Consider the following 23195-nt stretch of genomic DNA (forward strand, 5'->3'; position numbering starts at 1 on the left):
GTTACTTTCCTGTTTTGTGTGCTTTTTTTTACCCCACCAACAAACAAACGAAGAAATTAAGTTTTATTTCAGTGATTAAACATCTCGTCTGGCGGTGACAGTTGACATTGTCATTCTTTAAAGGGCTTTAATGCTTGACCAATGTATTAGAGTGGAGGAGACACCCACACAGCTAGCATACAGACTTCCGTTCAGACTCTCTGAGGAGGAGCCATTTCTTTATCCATCCTTAGCAGATTCTTATTGAATAGCAGATTTCATTAGCCCCAGTGAGGGATGTGTAATGGAGTCAAGAGGAACGGGCGGCCATGTGGGTGTAAAACGGAGTTAGCCAAGATAAGGAGAGAGGAGTGAGCTAAGATAAGGAGGTGAGAGAGTGAGACAAGATAAGGAAAGAGAGGGAGGGAGCCAAGATAAGGTGGAGAGAGAGTGAGCCAAGATAAGGAGAGAGGGAGGGAGCCAAGATAAGGAGGAGAGAGAGTGAGCCAAGATAGGGAGAGAGGAGTGAGCCAAGATAAGGAGGAGAGCGAGTGAGCCAAGATAAGGAGAGAGAGAGAGCCAGGATAAGGAGGAAAGGGAGTGAGCAAAGATAAGGAGAGAGGGAGTGAGCCAAGAAAGGAGAGAGGGAGTGAGCCAAGATAAGGAGAGAGGGAGTGAGCCAAGATGCAGAGGAGAGAGAGTGAGCCAAGATAAGGAGAGAGGGAGTGAGCCAAGATAAGGAGAGAGGGAGTGAGCCAAGATAAGGAGGGAGGGAGTGAGCCAAGATAAGGAGCGAGGGAGTGAGCCAAGATAAGGAGAGAGGGAGTGAGCCAAGATAAGGAGAGAGGGAGTGAGCCAAGATAAGGAGGGAGGTAGTGAGCCAAGATAAGGAGGAGAGGGAGTGAGCCAAGATAAGGAGAGAGAGAGAGTGAGCCAAGATAAGGAGGAGAGGGAGTGAGCCAAGAGAGGGAGCGTGTGTACGAGAGGAATGTGTGTGTGTGTGTACAAGGGAGGGAGATGAGGAGGGTACTACATGCAGTGTTTCTAACGGTCCTCAAGTAGTTTATTTCTGATATTGAGACACATTTTTGTTCAAGTGTGTAAGATGAGAGGAAGAGAGAGTGTGTAGTGGAAAGGTACGCGTGTGTAGAAGAGGAGTAGAGAACGAGTGTGTGTGTGCAGGGAAAGGAAAAATAATTAGCTTATGGAGCGGTTTCAGACCACACCCTTATCGCTGTGCACAGGGCCATGGTCCAACGAGACTGCAACATGACCTCCAACCCTCCAATCAGGACATGATCAGGAAGTAGAAATTAGTTGTGACAGAGTCAACGAGCAGCTCTCACAAGGCCTGGTGATGCACATGAATCAGTCTTGACCTGCGCTGCCTTAGCATACTGTACGCCTTTGGGTGTGTGCGCATGCCTTCTCTTTTGTATGTGTGAGTGTGGTTCTGTGTGCGTACGTCTGCGTGTGTGTGTATGTGTCTATGCATGTATGTCTGTGTCGAGTACGTCTGTGTGTGTACAATACGCCCATGCGTTGGAGGCTATGGTCAGGACAGTGCGCTCAAATACCTCAGAGAACCTTTAGCACAGGAAGTGATTCATCATAACATGTATGGGGGAGATATTGTCCCCATACTGAACCAATTAGGGCCTGGACGGTTTTCTCATCCTCTATAACCTGGGATGTGTCCCAACATAGTTTTCCCAATAGGGTGCCATTTGGGATGCAGCCCTGGTGCTGGGCTGAGAGAAGCTGAGGGGGCTCTGGAGCATGGTACAGTGCAATAATTACATTTTGATTAAACACACATGGCTCGTGACCCTGCATGGATATACAGAGAGCCGCGAACCGTCCGTCTCTCTCTCTCTCTTTCTCTATCTCTTTCTCTCTTTCTCTCTCTCTCTCTCTTTTTCTCTTTCTTTCTTTTTTCTCTTTCTGAGAAGCTGCCAGAAAGCAGGATGTACTTAAGGAGTGAGGGAGGGAAGGAGGGATGGAGGGAAAGATGTATGAACTATATGAAAATCAGGGACATCTGGAGAACAAAGATTCCTTTATGTCCCAGCTGGCCACTGCCGCTGCGGCTGTTTTGCTGCGTTAACGAACATGATGTGGTCTGATGTGAAGCCTGGAGATCTTCACTGGTGTTCTACTGGAGCTGAAGACTATGTGTGCATCCCAAATGGCACCCTATTCCCTATATAGTGCACTACTTTTGACCAGGGCCCTATGTAGGGAATAGGGTGCCATTTGGGACCCCCCCCCCCCCCACACCTTCAGCATGAAAGTACAAGACAGTCAGACTTTCAACTCTCTCAAGACTGTATAAAATAGAATATAGTTTTATTCCCATTCAGTGTATGTGGACTCATCACATTATATGTGGACTCATCACAGTGTATGTGGACTCATCACAGTATATGTGGACTCATCACAGTATATTACAGTGCTCATCACAGTATGTGGACTCATCACAGTATATGACAGTGCTCATCACAGTATATGACAGTGCTCATCACAGTGTATGTGGACTCATCACAGTATATGACAGTGCTCATCACAGTGTATGACAGTGCTCATCACAGTATATGACAGTGCTCATCACAGTGTATGTGGACTCATCACAGTATATGACAGTGCTCATCACAGTATATGACAGTGCTCATCACAGTGTATGTGGACTCATCACAGTATATGACAGTGCTCATCACAGTATATGTGGACTCATCACAGTATATGACAGTGCTCATCACAGTATGTGGACTCATCACAGTATATGACAGTGCTCATCACAGTATATGACAGTGCTCATCACAGTGTATGTGGACTCATCACAGTATATGACAGTGCTCATCACAGTGTATGACAGTGCTCATCACAGTATATGACAGTGCTCATCACAGTGTATGTGGACTCATCACAGTATATGACAGTGCTCATCACAGTATATGACAGTGCTCATCACAGTGTATGTGGACTCTTCACAGTATATGACAGTGCTCATCACAGTATATGTGGACTCATCACAGTATATGACAGTGCTCATCACAGTATGTGGACTCATCACAGTATATGACAGTGCTCATCACAGTATATGACAGTGCTCATCACAGTATATGTGGACTCATCACAGTATATGACAGTGCTCATCACAGTATGTGGACTCATCACAGTATATGACAGTGCTCAGCTTTTTACTCATTTAAGTCTGTAGAACTGTTTAAAGCACACAGCTGGTTTCTCAGGTAGAACTTAGTCTCTGGTTTAAAGGATGAAAACCTTCAAGGGCCACAGCTGTGCACTCCTAGCCTGGTTAAACTAAATGGTGAAGGCAGCGTTCAGTCTGGTTTAACCAGGCTAGTCCTCCCCTGCCAAATAATGTAATCCTAGAGTTGTTCCTCACCATGTGACCCGGCCAGGAAAGACTCTGATTATAACTCTGGTAGTAGGCAAGCTATAACTAGGGACCAGAATTGTTCCTGGTCTGGAAACCTCCTGGGTTGCGTCCCAAATGGCACCCTATTCCCTTTACTGTACACTACTTTTGACCAGGGCCCAAAGGGTTCTGGTTAAAAGTAGTGCACTATATAGGGAATAGGGTGCCATCTGGGACAGACCCCTGGCTGTAGGCCCAAGCCGCACAACCCTGGCTCTGAGTAACCAAACCAGCTGGGACTCTCCCTGTGTCACTTTATGATTTCACTCACTTGACTTCTATAAAGATAAGCAAACATTACTGAGGGGCCGGTGACCTCATCATCCCAGCCTTCCTGTTATTTCAGCTTAGGCTTTTCTCACAGACCACTGTAGAGGTGCCTATAGGGGACAAGTTACTGCAGGGCCTCTCTGATTCTGAGAATAGAGTGTGTGTGTGGGAGAGCCTGGGAGGGGGGGGGGGGGGGGGGGGGGGTTGTTGTGTTTAAACTCCTTGACATCAGGGAGTTTGCTTGGGTGTCTGAGTGTGTGAGTCAGTAGAGCAGCTAAATCCTCCTTAGTCTGATCCAACTAGCACACGCATATATACAGACGTCTACACACACATGCTAAGGCCCACACACATGCTAAGGCCCACACACACGCACGAATCACTGCAGACCCAACTATTATCTTCCCATCTCTCTCCACTCTCTCTCCACTCTCCCTTGTCGGGCTGTGGGTGCAATCAATGGAGGCTGCAATGCAGGATAATTTCTCCAAAGGGGTTGAGATTGTTTTCAGGGGAGCAGGTCTGGAGTGGGTGCAGGAGTCTGACTGTCTCAGGAGTCTGACTGTCTCAGGAGTCTGACTGTCTCTGGAGTCTGACTGTCTCAGGAGTCTGACTGTCTCTGGAGTCTGACTGTCTCAGGAGTCTGACTGTCTCTGGAGTCTGACTGTCTCTGGAGTCTGACTGTCTCAGGAGTCTGACTGTCTCAGGAGTCTGACTGTCTCTGGAGTCTGACTGTCTCTCCCCTCTCCTCTCTGTGTGTGTGCTCTGTAATATCAGCGCTCCACACTAGCGGAGTGTGAGGCTATAAAGCACTCGGCTATATGAGGAATGGCCTCCTCTCTGTCAGGCGGGTGGTGGGAGGGTTAGGCCTAGCTCAGCTCAGCCTCTACTCTGCAGCTCTCTCCTCTCCTGGGAAGTGCCCTATAACTCTCCCCACTCTTATCCCTGTGCTGTATTGATGAGCTCCAGCTAGGGCGAAGGAAGAGGGAGGATGAGTTGGGGGGAAGAGGGGGAGGAAGAGGAGGATGAGTTGGGGAGTGGAGGTGGAGAGTGTGAGGGAGGAAGTGGGTTTGGGGGAGTTGTGAAAATAACTTGACCACTGTGTTTCAGACCATCACTTGGTTCTTTGTAGGGTTTAGGCGTTGTTTTGATGTCATGTCAAACTAAAATTGTATTCAGTTCAAACTACTAACAAGTTCCTACCTTAGGCTTTACCCATTATTGAATACTTTTTTAAAAACAGTTATCCCTTCATAAAAATTTATTTTGCGAAGAAACCTTGAAAAGAGACTTCAAGTCCCACTGTCATTGAATACAGCCAGGCATGTTATACATGTACATCTGTAAACACACTCAGCTCCTATGCCCTGAAACAGTCAAAACAACAAAGGACCCGCTCCACCGCAAGCAACCTCCAACTACGAGTCAACTCTCGCTATAACAAATCCATTAACCACTATTCACCGCAGTGGTGTTGGATATCCATACTGACACAATGCCTAGAATATCCAGCTGCCCACCTACTGCCTGATAGGGGCCCATAAGGCTCTGGTCAAAAGTAGTGCACTATGGAGGATATATGGTGCCATTTGGGATGCAGACATGGTGTCAATGGCCTGATACATGAGCCTGAAAGACATCTTTAAACATATGGATGTGACACTCCTTATCGACACAGTGCAATAGAAAGCAACAGGGAGAATGTGTGTACAGACACACAGCAGGGCGGCTCTGCCTTGTGACTCTTCCCAAGAACCCCCACTGGATCCTTTGTAATAAAGATGACAGTAGGGAGGGTTCAGGGGGAGAAGAACTGTCTTCATCTGCAGGATGATGCCGAGAGCTAGCGTGTCATTTCCTTGACCTCTGAAATCCCTGCAGGACGATCGGTCACTGCCACAGTTCCTCCAATGAGCTTGGAGTTAGCCAAATGAACTGCTAATGCTCTGTGTTGGACTTAAACGGCAAGTTTGAACATAACTTCATTTACAAAGGCGTCCATTTTCATAAAATTATTACTTTATTTATAAAAATCGCAAATGTCAAATGAAATCAACGAAACAGTCAAACAGAACATAAATAGTTGCTGCCAGACATACTCAAATAACAATAGATGATGATGATATTTACAGTACACTGTTCTCAGTGCAGATTCTAGATTCTTATAGGAGTACAACAATGATGACTTGAAGCTCTATGGTCCTGGAGAGCTATAGGGTGTGATAATGCTGGGTTGGAACAAAGGTCTGTCCTATTCTAGCCCTACAGGACCTGAGCTGGTGACTAACGGGTAAATCCCAAACGTTTTTGATTGATTCCTTTGCAACATCTATCCTCATCTCCTCTGATCTTTTTAAATGTGTTTTGAGGAATGAAGGACACAAATAATCAAGGAAAGACTAAAGAGATGCTGTATAAAGTCTTCTCCTGTAATGAAGCCTTTTTGTAGCCATTTTAAAAAGCCGAGCATCACCACGTTGGGGTACATTCAGAGAGGATCAATGTGTCGACTGGGATGGTCTTAGTGTCCGTGTGTCGGAATGATCAAGTAAAAAATAGGCTCCCAAAAGAGCGGCATTATTGACATGACAGGTTTGAGGGCGGAGATATTATTATTATTTATTTTTGAATTTTGGAGGGGGGGGGGGGGGGGGTGTAGATCAGCTTTAATATTGCAGATAGATTGTAGCTTCCATCAATGTAATTGTCTGCATCATTTCCAATCCCCCATATATTTTTGTTGTTGTTTTTCACTTCAGTCCTGAAACGAGAGAAAAGAGAGGTTGTAAACAGTTAGTTGTTTTCTGAGTTGAACTTGAATACATTTAAGTCATTTAGCAGACGCTCTTATCCAGAGCGACTTACAAATTGGTGAATACTCGAGGCAGTCAGTGTTAAATTTTTATGTGGCCGTGAGATACATGCATGCAGTAAAATGAAGGACAGAGACTGAGGAACTGTAGACGGTGGATGAAGACCATCTCTCTCTCTCTCGCTCCCTCTATTTCTCTGAGTGTGAACACTCAAAGGCTTGTAATGGACTCCACATGTGTATAATTGAACCAAACACCCCCGTCACCACAAACACACTGCAGCCTCTATAATGCTAACCAGAGACTAGGGAGCCATAGAAAACAGACAGAGAGTGGGATAGAGAAGGGAGAGTTGAAATCTTGGAGATTTAAAGACGTGGATATTGTTTTTTGAGAAAATGTGTGAAAGGGTGTGTGTGAGTGAGTATGTGTGTGTGTGTGATTCTCGTTCCTCTGTGGTAGAGCTCAACTGATGAGGGACACCTATGCCAGGTATAATAACTGCACTCTCACGACCCTTTTCCCCCTCACTCCTGAAGCGCCACCCTCCCCAAACATTTACTTAGCAGGCTGACATTTAAAAATTCCCTCCCCAGGGCAGTGGGTCCGTCCTGGAGTACCAGAGGGAGAGGGGGGGGTCCATAACCATGGATAGGCAAAGTTGTCCTTGACTGGGTGTTTGCCTTCACATTCCCTCTCCTCCATAGGTCATACAAGCTAGAGTGGTGCAAAACCACACAACCTTGGGATCTGGTTCACTTCTAGTGTTAGAGTCGTTCAGAGTTTGTCTTGCCACCTGGCTGTGTACATGTCATACAGATGCATGGTTGCACATTTCTGGGAACTTTCAATAGATTGGAAAGAAGTAGAAGGCCATTGAAGACCATGAAGAAGGCCATTGAAGGCCGAAACGTCAATCTTTTAAACTTGTCTAATAAAACTACGAAGCGAGCGCTGCGCGTTTTCCTTTCAATAGATTCCCTGATTTTCCTGAAATCCTGGTTGGAGGATTCACAGAATTATGAGGTAATAAGCAGGAAATCCGGAATCCTCCAGCCACGATTTCTGGAAAACCAGGGCATTTATTGAAAGTTCCCAGAATTGTGCAACCCTATACAGATGTAATAATTAGACAATCAAAATGACATTAGTACAGAGGTAGATGGAAAGACAGTTACATAGTGAATAATCGTTGGACAGACTACGTAACATATGCTGAGTGTACAAAACATTAGGAACACCTGCCCTTTCCATGAAATAGACTGACCAGGTGAATCCAAGTGAAAGCTATGATCCCTTATTGATGTCACTTGTTAAATCTACTTCAAATCAGTGTAGATGAAGGGGAGGAGACAGGTTAAAGAATGAATTTTGAGCCTTGAGACATGGATTGTGTATGTGTGCCATTCAGAGGGTGAATGGGCAAGACAAAAGATTGAAGTGCCTTTGAACGGGGTATGGTAGTAGGTTCCAGGCGCACCGGTATGAGTATCAAGAACTGCAACGCTGCTGGGTTTTTCACGCTCAACAATTTCCTTTATGTTTCAAAAATGGTTCACCATTTTCGGTTTGGATCCCCGTTTTTGACCTTTTAGGAGATCTGTCGACGTGCCCTTGAACAGGGCGTTGACCCTGGTTGCTTCTGTGTGTCACTCTGGATGGGAGTCTGTTAGACGACTCATGTGATGTAGTTGAGCAGCTTCACTGCAAGTAGATTGTATGTTTTTAATATTCAATAAATATTTAACAAAATGTAACAAAAAAATTGTCCACCACCCAAAGGACATCCAGCCAACGTGCCAACTGTGGGAAACATTGGCGCCAACATGGGCCAGCATCCCTGTGGAACGCTTTTGACACCTTGTAGAGCCCATGTCCCCGACATATTGAAGCTGTTCTGATGGCAAAAGGGGATGCAACTCAATATTAGGAAGGTGTTCCTAATGTTTTGTACACAGAGTACATGTAAATGGTTGCTGATGACGTTACATAAGATTTTTGTTCTGGGTTTCCACACTTACACAGTGAATGACTCAACAAAGCCTATTGTCTAACTAGTACGTTACTAGTGTAGCTACCTTCAGGGAGACATCTGGGTTCTTCTGTACGTCTCATTGGTGATGGAGAGGCGTGTGAGTCTGGCACCGTAGTAGTCCACTATGTAGTCAGACTTATCTGACGGACCCACAATCTAAAAGAGGAATGAGAAACGACAGTGGACAGATGGTGAAAACAATGGTCCAGCAGGTAACACATATCTGGCAATCACAGCTGAGAGGGACCAGTGAACTCACACAGACCAATGAAAACACACAAGCGGAGTCTGTGCTCTACCATGTCAAGATCAGCACTCCACCCACTGACTCCAGACCAACAGCACTCCACCCACTGACTGCAGACCAACAGCACTCCACCCACTGACTCCAGACCAACAGCACTCCACCCACTGACTCCAGACCAACAGCACTCCACCCACTGACTCCAGACCAACAGCACTCCACCCACTGACTCCAGACCAACAGCACTCCACCCACTGACTCCAGACCAACAGCACTCCACCCACTGACTGCAGACCAACAGCACTCCACCCACTGACTCCAGACCAACAGCACTCCACCCACTGACTCCAGACCAACAGCACTCCACCCACTGACTCCAGACCAACAGCACTCCACCCACTGACTGCAGACCAACAGCACTCCACCCACTGACTCCAGACCAACAGCACTCCACCCACTGACTCCAGACCAACAGCACTCCACCCACTGACTCCAGACCAACAGCACTCCACCCACTGACTCCAGACCAACAGCACTCCACCCACTGACTCCAGACCAACAGCACTCCACCCACTGACTCCAGACCAACAGCACTCCACCCACTGACTCCAGACCAACAGCACTCCACCCACTGACTCCAGACCAACAGCACTCCACCCACTGACTCCAGACCAACAGCACTCCATCTATGACTCCAGACCAACAGCACTCCATCTATGACTCCAGACCAACAGCACACCATCTATGACTCCAGACCAACAACACGCCATCTATGACTCCAGACCAACTTCAGCTAGGCTACCACTCAACTATGATGCATTCCAGCCTAGATTTCATCCATAGCAGGTAGTGGCTTTGGTGATAGGGCTTTCAGAAGTGGGTTTAATTTTCACAACACTGTATGCCGGCCCGGAAACCCACTACCTTGTATTGTTTGAATCCCATGCCTGACACACAGCTCCCTCCGTTCACGTTCCATCTATCTATCACATCTGTCTAACTCCTGCTCTGCCCAGTTTGAGAGTCAATTGGAAAATTCCCCGACATCATTCATCTGGTGTGGACCTCGGCCTTTCGATAGAGAGAGGGAGCGAGAGGCCCCAAACAAACGCCATCCGGTCTCCTTTCCTCTAGTCCTGTCCAGCCAGAATCTACCAATTTAAATAATAATCCCAGGTATTTATTCATTAGTTAAACTTCTCAAAATTGCATTTGCCCGCTCCGACGTTGCTCTTAGTCAAGGTAGTTAGCCTTTAAAATATGGGTCTTTAGCGCCTCGCAAAGATTAAATGGGTTCTCCGGAGACGCAGAACTCTTTATCAAAAGTGTCACTCTTTAAAAAGGCGAGAGAGCCCAGACGCAGCGTATACAGCTAATTGAGAATGTAAGTGTTGCGCTGGGGCGTGCCAGCCAAAGCAGCTTAAAAGCATTCCTCTCTCAGGACCTTCAATAAGACATTAGGAGAACAATAAACAGTGCAACGGTCGCCTCGCTTAATCAAAGTGGCCGAACGGACGCTGTTGCCGTTTTCTAACGAAATAGCGACTTTATACAGGCCTGCTACACAGTCGGATGTAGTAGTGTAGAACTGGAGAGGAAGATAGGTAAATAAAGAGAGAGAAGGTTTTCTGTTTCTTTGGAGTGTGTATCATGATTTGTGTTTTGGTCTCAGATGTGATACAGGAAGACTCCAGCAGCATAGGCCTTTGCTGAAATATAATTCAAGATATAGGCCTACAGTCCTAAAACTACACACCACCCCTAGTCTATACGATAAACCCATATTTTTTTTCAAGGAACAAGGGGAAAAAACAATTACTAATCCCAAACAAATAAACCTACTTTTCATTAGAAAACATCCCACCATGTTGACAGTGAGTTAAAGCTGAAGGCTTGCTCTGCTCTGTACACAGCACAGGGCTGGGGCCGCACTGATTGAGACACAGGTGCCCTCTGAATACAAACAGACATGCAGGCACGCACACACACTCCTCCTGACTGGCTTGGCTATGCTTCTGCTCAGTGTTACATGGCTTACTCTGATTGGAGTGTGTGTAAAAGCTTGACCATTGTAGCAAAGCCCAGGCTGCTCTGTGATGACAAAATGTGCTCCACTTTCTTGATTACCATCACTGTTAGTAGGAGAAAGAGCTACTGTTTTTATACATGGAGCTGCGCCCAAATTGAACAACTTAGAAGTTGTTTTGAAATCATACAATTATCAAACTTGTATGAAATCCATCCTATTCTGATAACATCACAGTGGTTCCCTAACTCTTTGCAGTGTAACCCAACTAGCCTTTTCATGTGTCTTGGGACCAACCAATGTAGTCATCAGCTGTGACCCAAAAGGAGTCAGCTTCTACCCAACATTAGGGAAATACTGACCTAACCCACCCTTGTCATCAACAGACCACATAAACCATTCCTTTCATGGTTACTGTGAAAACAGCCTCTTCACAGACATAACCAACAGATAAATGGGATTATTTAACAGCTCTGTGTTCCACAGCTGTCCCCTAAATGCCACTCACCTGCATTGAGATCAACATGAAATCCACCAAGCTCCCAATCCCACAGAAGCCAACTGTACAGAACTTGAGCAGCCCTAGAGAGAGAGAGAGAGAGAGAGAGAGAGAGAGAGAGAGAGAGAGAGAGAGAGAGAGAGAGAGAGAGAGGTTAGAGTTAATAGGGTATAAAGCAGGGCTCTCCAACCGTGTTACTGGAGAGCTACCTTCCTGTAGGTTTACACCAGGGCTCTCCAACCCTGTTCCTGGAGAGCTACCCTCCCGCAGGTTTTCGCTCTAACCCCAGTTGTAACTAACCTGATTCACCTTCTCAACCTGATAATTATTAGAATCATGTGTGCTAGATTAGGGTTGGAGTGAAAACCTACAGGACGGTAGCTCTCCAGGAACAGGGTTGGAGAGCCCTGGTATAAAACTTTATGGGGTACTCCATGCCTCTTTAAAGTTGGCATAAATAAACCCCTCCGTGGCCCCTAATCATAATTTGCTACCTATTGTGTGAGCGACACTTTGTTGTTTACATGAAAACGCTCCAATCCAGGCAAGGTTTCAGTTTATTCCCCATGTTCGGTTCCAACTTTGCCCATGTGTGGCTGAATGGGAAATTAACTTGCGAGGCAAAGGTGAAACTTAAATCCGTTCTACCAGCATGTTAAATGTGCAACCAGAGGGGAAAAAAACTCTAGACCACCTTTACTCCACACACAGAGATGCGTACAAAGCTCTCCCTCGCCCTTCATTTGGCAAATATGACCATAACTCTATCCTCCTGATTCCTGTTTATAAGCAAAAACTAAAGCAGGAAGCACCAGTGACTCGGTTAATGAGGAAGTGGTCAGATGACGCAGATGCTAAGCTACAGGACTGTTTTGCTAGCACAGACTGGAATATGTTCTGGGATTCTTCCGATAGCATTGAGGAGTACACCACATCAGTCACTGGCTTCATCAATAAGTGCATCGATGACGTCGTCCCCACAGTGACCATACATACATACCCCAACCAGAAGCCATGGATTACAGGCAACATCCGCACTGAGCTAAAGGGTAGAGCTGCCGCTTTCAAGGAGCGGGACTCTAACCTGGACGCTTATAAGAACTCCCGCTATGCCCTCCGATGAACCATCAAACAGGCAGAGTCAATACAGGACTAAGATTTAATCGTACTACACCGGCTCCGATGCTCGTCAGATGTGGCAGGGCTCGAAAACTATTACAGACTACAAAGGGAAGCACAGCTGCGAGCTGCCCAGTGACACAAGCCTACCAGACGAGCTAAATCACTTCTATGCTCACTTCGAGGCAAGCAACACTGAAGCATGCATGAGCACATCAGCTGTTCCGGATGACTATGTGATCACGCTCTCCGTAGCCAATGTGAGTAAGACTTTTAAGCACGTCAACATTCACAAGGCCGCAGGATTACCAGGACGCGTACTCCGAGCATGCGCTGACCAACTGGCAAGTGTCTTCACTGACATTTTCAACATGTCTCTGACTGAGTCTGTATTACCAACATGTTTCAAGCAGACCACCATAGTCCCTGTGCCCAAGAACACTAAGAACTTGCCTAAATGACTACCGACCCGTAGCACTCACGTCTGTAGCCATGAAGTGTTTTGAAAGGCTGGTCATGGCTCACATCAACACCATTTTCCCAGAAAGACCCACTCCAATTTGCATACCGCCCCAACAGATCCACAGATGATGCAATCTCTATTGCACTCCACACTGCCCTTTCCCACCTGGACAAGAGGATCACCAACGTGAGAATGCTATTAATTTACTACAGCTCAGCGTTCAACACCATAGTGCCCTCAAAGCTCATCACTAAGCTAAGGACCCTGGGACTAAACACCTCCCTCTGCAACTGGATCCTGGACTTCCTGACGGGCCGCCCCTAGGTGGTAATGGTAGGTAACAACACATCTGCCACGCTGATCCTCAACACGGGGGCCCCTCAGGGGTGTGTGCTCAGTCCCCTCCAATACTCCCTGTTCACCCATGACTGCATGGTCAGGCACGACTCCAACACCATCATTAAGTTGGCCGACGACACAACAGTGGTAAGCCTGATCACCGACAATGATGAGACAGCCTATAGGGAGGTGGTCAGAGACCTGGCCGTGTGGTGCTAGGATAACAACCTCTCCCTCAACGTGATCAAGACAAAGGAGATGATTGTGGACTACAGGTTAAAAAAGAGGACTGAGCACGCCCCCATTCTCATCGACGGGGCTGTAGTGGAACAGGTTGAGAGCTTCAAGTTCCATCACCAACAAACTATCATGGTCCAAACACACCAAGACAGTCGTGAAGAGGGCACGACAAAGCCTATTCCCCCTCAGGAGACTGACATTTTTTTACATGGGTCCTCAGATTCTCAAAAAGTTATACAGCTGCACCATCGAGAGCATCCTGACTGGTTGCATCACCGCCTGGTATGGCAACTGCTCGGCCTCCGACCGCAAGGCACTACAGAGGGTAATGCGTACAGCCCAGTACATCACTGGGGCCAAGCTTCCTGCCATCCAGGACCTCTGTACCAGCCGGTGTCAGAGGAAGGCCCTAAAAATTGTCAAAAACTCCAGCCACCTTAGTCATAGACTGTTCTCTCTGCTACCGCACAGCAAGCGGTACAGGAGCGCCAAGTCTAGGTCCAAAAGGCTTCTTAACAGCTTCTACCCCAAGCCATAAGACTCCTGAACAGCTAATCATGGCTACTTGGACTATTTGCATTGCCCCCCCCCCCTCTTTTACGCTGCTGCTATTCTGTTTATTATCTATGAATAGTCACTTTAACTCTATCCACATATTACCTCGACTAACTGGTGCCCCCCCACATTGACTCTGTACCGGTACCCCCTGTATATAGCCTCCCTACTGTTATTTTACTGCTGCTCTTTAATTATTAGCTATTTTAATTTTTTACTTATCTGTTTTTTACTTAACACTTGTATTATTAAGCATTTCACTGTAAGGTCTACACCTGTTGTATTCGGCGCATGTGGCAAATAAAATTTGATTTGAACGATATTGAATGCTTTCACTGCTGGGCGGTGGAGTGGAGAGGGTGTGTGTGTGTGTTTATTGGTCTGCTTCCTGATTTGCTTTCAGAGGGAAATCGTGCCAAGTCAACTTTGTGTCCAAAACAACTGAGGATTGGGAACAACAGGTCTTTATCGTTGAGAGGGGCAGTGAAGAAGAGTAAACATGAAAGTGTGCAGATGAGCCGCTTTGAGCAGCTGAGGGTGTGAATTGGATTAAAAAACAGAGCAAGGCAAGCAGGTCATTCAACTAGAAATCATCCTTTCAACATTCACACTGTCACTAGCTTACGACAGAACTATGTAACATAACTGACACTACTGCATGTCTGGGCGTAGTCACTGCATCACTGGGCGATGACTACTGGCACTCACTAGCTCACTGCCACACACACACACAGCTAAACCACAGAGAATCTGAATTACAGGCAAATTATGGAAACGCCAACTCATAATTACTCAAAATAATTGTTAACACTATTGTAAATTGCTCCATTGGGAGGTAACGGGGGTAGCTTTGTTGATTCCTGGGTGGACGTTTTTAAAAACTATGCCAGTCAAGTGGCTACTCTACAAAGCAAAAGCCCACTAAATAACCCACCGTTCCATGGTGATGCCCGAGCCAACCGTGCCAAACCAGGCCAGGTGCTGCTCAGTGCAGCCTCTAAAGCTGGCTCATGCCAGGCAAAAATCCTCCCAAAAAACATGGCTTTCAGCCACCAGCCCTTTGTAATCTGATTAAGAAGGAGATAAACGCGACATAAAGAGTAAGAAACAGCAGTTTGTTTCACTCCAGTGTTTGGGTTTACGTGTGTTTTATAATGTGATATAATAGTGGTTTCATTCAGGTCCTCACAGGAAGTAGTGTCTCTGTTTCTTAAAGACCTGCTTTGTTGATTAATGGTCTACTTAATACTAATCAACAAAAGTGTAAATTGTGTTTCTGTCCAAAACCAGCAGATCTTTTCAAGCTCTCGTATAAAAAACATGATAAATAGGCCTTGCGAGTGGCGCAGCGGTCTTAGGCACTACATCGCAGTGCTAGAGGCGTCACTATAGACCCGGGTTCGATCCCAGGCTGTGTCGCAGCCGGCCGCGACCGGGAGACCCATGAGGCGCCCAGCGTCGTCCGGGTTAGGGGAGGGTTTGGCCGGCCGAGATGTCCTTGTCCCATCGTGCTCTAGCGACTCCTTGTGGTGGGCCGGGCGCATGCACGCTGACATCGGTCGCCAGCTGTACAGTGTTTCCTCCGACACATTGGTGCGGCTGGCTTCCGGGTTAAGCGAGCAGTGCGTCAAGAAGCAGTGTGGCTTGGCGGAGTCGTGTTTCGGAGGACGCATGGCTCTCGACCTTCGCCTCTCCCGAGTCCGTACGGGAGTTGCAGCTATGGGATAAGACTATCTACCAATTGGATTTCACGAAATTGGGGAGAAAAAATTAAACATGATAAATATATCCAATAAATGAATGGGTAGCTAGTCATGCATTTCAAAATGTGTTCCCCTTTTTTTTACAAAAACAATTATATTCCTTGTGATTCTAAAATGTTTAGAAAATCTTTCATTGTATTTAAACCTGTTTGTTAGCAGCAGATAGGACTTGAAAATGAATATACTTTAATAGCAAATTCATCCATAGCACCCCCATGTTAGTTGTTGAGAGTATACAGCAATAACAACAGTCAGACTGTACCTAAAGCTGGGTATCCCAGGTAGAAGCGATCTGCTCCTAACCATCCCAGGAAGAGCGACAGGGCCACCGCTACTTTGTAGGAGTAACCGCTTCTGCAAGGAAATAACATTTTAGCTCGAAACAGTTCAATAATGTTTTACATTTGTATAAAAACATCACATAACTATACGATGGTATATGATTTAGCCTAATCAATATCAATTGAAAACAAAACATGTTCAGGGTCATCATTGCTACGTTGTGCCCTAATGAATACAACCCTGATACAGCCGATACAAAACATTAGGAACACCTGCCCTTTCCATGACATAGACTGACCAGGTGAATCCAGGTGAACGCTATGATCCCTTATTGATGTCACCTGTTAAATTCACTTCAATCAGTGTAGATGAAGGGGAGAAGACAGGTTAAATAATAATTTTTAAGCCTTTAGACAATTGAGACATTGTGTATGTGTGCCATTCAGAGGGTTAAAGGGCAAGACAAAATACGCAAGTGCTTTGAACGGGGTATGGTAGTAGGTGCCAGTGCACCGGTTTGTGTCAAAAACTGCAACGCTGCTGGGTTTTTCATGCTCAACAGTTTCCCGTGTGGATCAAGAATGGTCCACCACCCAAAACACATCCAGACAACTTAACAACTGTGGGAACCACTGGAGTCAACTTGGGCCAGCATCCCTGTGGAACGCTTTCGACACCTTGTAGAGTCCACGCCCCGACGAATTAAGACTGTTCTGAGGGCAAAAGAGGGGAGTGGAAGTTGTTCCTAATGTTTGGTTTACTGGGTGTACATGTGCAACACTTCCACAGGGCTAAGTGTCTGGTACTGTACATACACATTCCTGCAAGGGAGGCTTTTGTTAAAGCCCACCTCCTCTCCACTGAATCGAAACTCCGTCCCATTGGACAAGCGGCAGCTGACGTTTGGAGCAGGTAGGCATTCCACTGAAAACCACAAAAGATGGTTTAGGATAAAGCAACACAGAACAAACACAGTTGTGCGAACAAATATGTAGATTCTGATGGAAAGACACACATTGATAACTTTAATATATGTTTTAATACTTTTAAGAACCAAGACCTAAATTACGTATTAGGGCTACCTATTATAATTTCTCGTCCCTGCAAATTAGGGTCTTTCAATTTGAGATAGGCTACGTGGTACCTCCATGCATATACTGTGTCAACTACATTCTAATTCCCAAAGTACTTATAGATGGAGTAAGTTTTAGAACCAATCATCATGCTGGTCCTCTGTAGCTCAGTTGGTAGACCATGACGCTTGCAACACCAGGATAGTGGGTTCTGTTCCTGGGACCTTCCGTACATAAAATATATGCATGAAAGACTAAGGGTCTTTCCACTTCAAAAAGCACAAGAAAGAGGATTTAGAACCACCATCTAAGATTGTTCTGAAATCATTTATGTTGTTAGAAACAGATATGATTAGCATTCGTAAAACATTATTTTGTTGAAATATTAATTTGATCTGAGAAATTAAGCTCATATAATATTGATTCATATAATATTCCATAAATATAGTACTTAACATCCTTATATTTACATTTTAGTCATTTAGCAGACACTCTTATCCAGAGCGACTTACAAATTGGTGCATTTACCTTATGATAGCCAATGGGACAACCACTTTTGCAAATGTTTCTTTTTTTGGGGGGGTGGGGTAGGCGGAGGGTAGAAGGATTACTTGTATCCTATCCCAGGTATTCCTTAAAGAGGTGGGGTTTAAAGTGTCTCCGGAAGGTGGTGAGTGACTCCGCTGTCCTGGCGTCGTAAGGGAGCTTGTTCCACCATTGGATTCTAGGGGTTTAATGGCACAGGCAGGGAGCCCAGCCAACAGCGAGTTGCAGTAATCCAGACGGGAGATGACAAGTGCCTGGATTAGGACCTGTGCCGCTTCCTGTGTAAGGCAGGGTCGTACTCTGCGAATGTTGTAGAGCATGAACCTACAGGATCGGGTCACCGCTTTGATGTTAGCGGAGAACGACAGGGTTATCCAGGGTCACGCCAAGGTTCTTTGCACTCTGGGAGGAGGACACAACGGAGTTGTCAACCGTGATGGCGAGATCATGGAGCGGGCAGTCCTTCCCCGGGAGGAAGAGCAGCTCCGTCTTGCCAAGGTTCAGCTTGAGGTGGTGATCCGTCATCCACACTGATATGTCTGCCAGACATGCAGAGATGCGATTCGCCACCTGGTTATCAGAAGGGGGAAAGGAGAAGATTCATTGTGTGTCGACTGCCTAGCAATGATAGGAGAGGCCATGTGAGGATATGACAGAGCCAAGTGACTTGGTGTATAGAGAGAATAGGAGAGGGCCTAGAACTGAGCCCTGGGGGACACCAGTGGTGAGAGCACGTGGTGCGGAGACAGATTCTCGCCACGCCACCTGGTAGGAGCGACCTGTCAGGTAGGACGCAATCCAAGAGTGAGCCGCGCCGAAGATGCCCAACTCGGAGAGGGTGGAGAGGAGGATCTGATGGTTCACAGTATCAAAGGCAGCAGATAGGTCTAGAAGGATGAGAGCAGAGGAGAGAGTTAGCTTTAGCAGTGCGGAGAGCCTCCGTGACACAGAGAAGAGCAGTCTCAGTTGAATGACCAGTCTTGAAACCTGACTGGTTTGGATCAAGAAGGTCATTCTGAGAGAGATAGCAGGAGAGTTGGCTAGAGACGGCACGCTCAAGAGTTTTGGAGAGAAAAGAAAGAAGGGATACTGGTCTGTAATTGTTGACATCGGAGGGATCGAGTGTAGGTTTTTTGAGAAGGGATGCAACTCTCGCTCTCTTGAAGACGGAAGGGACATAGCCAGTCGTCAAGGATGAGTTGATGAGCGAGGTGAGGTAAGGGAGAAGGTCTCCGGAAATGGTCTGGAGAAGAGAGGAGGGGATAGGGTCAGGCGGGCAGGTTGTTGGGCGGCCGGTCGTCACAAGTCGCAAGATTTCATCTGGAGAGAGAGGGGAGAAAGAAGTCAAAGCATAGGGTAGGGCAGTGTGAGCAGGACCAGCGGTGTCATTTGACTTAATAAATGAGGATCGGATGTTGTCAACCTTCTTTTCAAAATGGTTGACGAAGTCATCCACAGAGAGGGAGGAGGGAGGGGGAGGAGGATGCAGCAGGGAGGAGAAGGTGGCAAAGAGCTTCCTAGGGTTAGAGGCAGAGGCTTGAAATTTAGTGGTAGAAAGTGGCTTTAGCAGCAGAAACAGAGGAAGAAAGTGAAGAGAGGAGGGAGTGAAAAGATGACAGGCAGGGAGTCTAGAATGTTGTCCCACTTCTCTTCAATGGCTGTGCAAAGTTGCTGGATATTGGCGGGAACTGAAACACGCTGTCGTACACATCAATCCAGAGCATCCCAAACATGCTCAATGGGTGACATGTCTGGTGAGTGTGCAGGCCATGGAAGAACTGGGACATTTTCAGCTTCCAGGAATTGTGTACAGATCCTTGCGACATGGGGCCGTGCATTATCATGCTGAAACATGAGGTGATGGCGGTGGATGAATGGCACGGCAATGGGCCTCTGGATCTCGTCAAGGTATCTCTGTGCATTGAAATTGCCATTGATAAATGCAATTGTGTTCGTTGTCCGTAGCTTATGCCTGCCCATACCATAACCCCACCACCACCATGGGGTACTCTGTTCACAACGTTGACATCAGCAAACCACTCGCCCACACAACGCCATACATGCTGTCTGCCATCTGCCCGGTACAGTGGAAACCGGGATTCATCCGTGAAGAGCACACTTTTCCAGTGTGCAAGTGGCCATTGAAGGTGAGCATTTGCCCACTGAAGTCTGTTACGATGCCAAACTGCAGTCAGGTCAAGACCCTGGTGAGGAAAACGAGCATGCAGATGAGTTTCCCCGAGACGGTTTCAAATCAAAGCAAATGTTAATTTGTCACATGTGCCAAATACAACAGGTGTAGATCTTACAGTGAAATGCTTACTTACAAGCCCTTAACCAACAATGCAGTTTTAAGAAAAATAAGAGTTAAGAAAAAGATTTACTAAATAAACTAAAGTAAAAAATAAAAGAGAAACAATAAAATAACAACAACGAGGCTATATACAGGGGGTACCGGTTCAGAGTCAATGTGCGGGGGTACAGGTTAGTCGAGGTAATATGTAGGTAGGGATAAAGTGACTATGCATAGATAAAACAGCGAGTAGCAGCAGCGTTAAAAAAAGGGGCGGGGGTCAATGCAAATAGTCCGGGTAGCCATTTGATTAGCTGTTCAGCAGTCTTATGGCTTGGGGGTAGAAGCTGTTAAGAAAACTTCTGGACCTAGATTTGGCGCTCTGGTACTGCTTGCTGTGCGGTAGCAGAGAGAACAGTCTATGACTAGGGTGGCTGGAGTCTCTCTGACACCGCCTGGTATAGAGGTCCTGGATGGCAGGAAACTTGGCACCAGTGATGTACTGGGCCGTACGCACTACCCTCTGTAACACCTTGCGTTCGGAGGCCGAGCAGTTGCCATACCAGTCAGGATGCTCTCGATGGTGCCGCTGTATAACTTTTTGAGGATCTGAGGACCCATGCCAAATCTTTTAAGTCTCCTGAGGGGGAATAGGCGTTGTCGTGCCCTCTTCACGACTGTCTTGGTGTGTTTGGACCATGATAGTTTGTGGACACCAAGGAACTTGAAGATCTCAACCTGCTTGAAGATCACGCTGTTTAATCAGCTTCTTGATATGCCACACCTGTCAGGTGGATGGATTATCTTGACAAAGGAGAAATGCTCACTAACAGGGATATAAACTAATTTGTGCACAACATTTTAGAGAAATAAGCTTTTTGTGCATAGAGAAAATTTCTGGGATCTTTTATTTCATCTCATGAAACATGGGACCAACACTTTACCTGTTGTGTTTATATTTTTGTTCAGTATATTATACATCACTCAACCAGAACCACTCACCCCAAGCAATCATGTCCTTGCAATTCTCAGGTTCTTGAGTGGCATCGTCTATCCTTGGTTCTTTACAAATATACTTGAACAGTATTAAGGCAATGACAAAATATCAACTGTCATCCACAGCATAGTAAATAATATAACATGATATCTAACAAATTGTGCTTGTCAGGTTGATATATATACACTGCTCAAAAAAATAAAGGGAACACTAAAATAACACATCCTAGATCTGAATGAATGAAATAATCTTATTAAATACTTTTTTCTTTACATAGTTGAATGTGCTGACAACAAAATCACACAAACATTATCAATGGAAATCAAATGTATCAACCCATGGAGGTCTGGATTTGGAGTCACCCTCAAAATTAAAGTGGAAAACCACACTACAGGCTGATCCAACTTTGATGTAATGTCCTTAAAACAAGTCAAAATGAGGCTCAGTAGTGTGTGTGGCCTCCACGTGCCTGTATGACCTCCCTACAATGCCTGGGCATGCTCCTGATGAGGTGGCGGATGGTCTCCTGAGGGATCTCCTCCCAGACCTGGACTAAAGCATCCGCCAACTCCTGGACAGTCTGTGGTGCAACGTGGCGTTGGTGAATGGAGCGAGACATGATGTCCCAGATGTGCTCAATTGGATTCAGGTCTGGGGAACGGGCGGGCCAGTCCATAGCATCAATGCCTTCCTCTTGCAGGAACTGCTGACACACTCCAGCCACATGAGGTCTAGCATTGTCTTGCATTAGGAGGAACCCAGGGCCAACCGCACCAGCATATGGTCTCACAAGGGGTCTGAGGATCTCATCTCGGTACCTAATGGCAGTCAGGCTACCTCTGGCGAGCACATGGAGGGCTGTGCGGCCCCCCAAAGAAATGCCACCCCACACCATGACTGGCCCACCGCCAAACCGGTCATGCTGGAGTATGTTGCAGGCAGCAGAACGTTCTCCACGGCGTCTCCAGACTCTGTCACATGCTCAGTGTGAACCTGCTTTCATCTGTGAACAGCACAGGGCGCCAGTGGCGAATTTGCCAATCTTGGTGTTCTCTGGCAAATGCCAAACGTCCTGCACGGTGTTGGGCTGTAAGCACAACCTTCACCTGTGGACGTCGGGCCCTCATACCACCCTCATGGAGTCTGTTTCTGACCGTTTGAGCAGACACATGCACATTTGTGGCCTGCTGGAGGTCATTTTGCAGGGCTCTGGCAGTGCTCCTCCTGCTCCTCCTTGCACAAAGGCGGAGGTAGCAGTCCTGCTGCTGGGTTGTTGCCCTCCTACGGCCTCCTCCAAGTCTCCTGATGTACTGGCCTGTCTCCTGGTAGCGCCTCCATGCTCTGGACACTACGCTGACAGACAGAGCAAACCTTCTTGCCACAGTTCGCATTGATGTGCCATCCTGGATGAGCTGCACTACCTGAGCCACTTGTGTGGGTTGTAGACTCCGTCTCATGCTACCACTAGAGTGAAAGCACCGCCAGCATTCAAAAGTGACCAAAACATCAGCCAGGAAGCATAGGACCTGAGAAGTGGTCTGTGGTCACCACCTGCAAAACCAGTCCTTTATTGGGGGTGTCTTGCTAATTGCCTATAATTTCCACCTGTTGTCTATTCCATTTGCACAACAGCATGTGACATTTATTGTCAATCAGTGTTGCTTCCTAAGTGGACCGTTTTATTTCACAGAAGTGTGATTGACTTGTAGTTACATTGTGTTGTTTAAGTGTTCCCTTTATTTTTTTGAGCAGTGTATACACACACATAATAAAACATGCTGTCAATAAAAACCGATAACATATCTTGATGAAAAACCAAGACTCTTGGCAAGAGTTAACGTTACATGGAAGATGACAGGTGAATACAGATGAGAAGCCATAACTATACTATTAATATCCGTTTCATGTTTTCCAAAAGTACACAACACGCAGGCTTTTGTTAGCTAGCTAACTCAGAGAATGCATGCTAACGTTAGTTAGCCAGGTAACGTTAGCTAGCTAGCTTGAATGAAAACCCTGTCATATTGTCGTGATTTGCAAGTAATCAAGTGTAAAAGGATATTGTCCCAGGCGTAGACTTTCACAGCTATCGACATCATTTGCGAGAACAAATTGGAAATGGCAATACGTACAGTAAAACAAGATGCCTAACGATAGGGTCCGTAAAGAAAACAGCCGACTTCTGTGAAACGCCATGTTGACAATGCACCCACTTGA

General features: G+C 46.4%; 1 protein-coding gene across 1 annotated transcript; it reads right to left on the reverse strand.

Annotated features, from left to right (window-relative positions):
- Positions 1 to 5688: 5688 nt before the first annotated feature.
- On the reverse strand, positions 5689 to 23194 carry tm2d1 (TM2 domain containing 1). The gene is made up of 7 exons (XM_084172218.1): positions 23041 to 23194; positions 20984 to 21057; positions 16885 to 16993; positions 16050 to 16141; positions 11318 to 11391; positions 8583 to 8695; positions 5689 to 6452 (listed from the first exon to the last, which is right to left on the reverse strand). The coding sequence occupies exons 1-6, from the start codon at positions 23172 to 23174 to the stop codon at positions 8585 to 8587; spliced, it is 594 nt and encodes a 197-aa protein (XP_084028344.1). The 5' UTR covers positions 23175 to 23194; the 3' UTR covers positions 5689 to 6452; positions 8583 to 8584.
- Position 23195: the final 1 nt, after the last annotated feature.

Source organism: Coregonus lavaretus, assembly GCF_964263955.1.
Source record: "Coregonus lavaretus genome assembly, chromosome: 11".
Taxonomy (NCBI): domain Eukaryota; kingdom Metazoa; phylum Chordata; class Actinopteri; order Salmoniformes; family Salmonidae; genus Coregonus; species Coregonus lavaretus.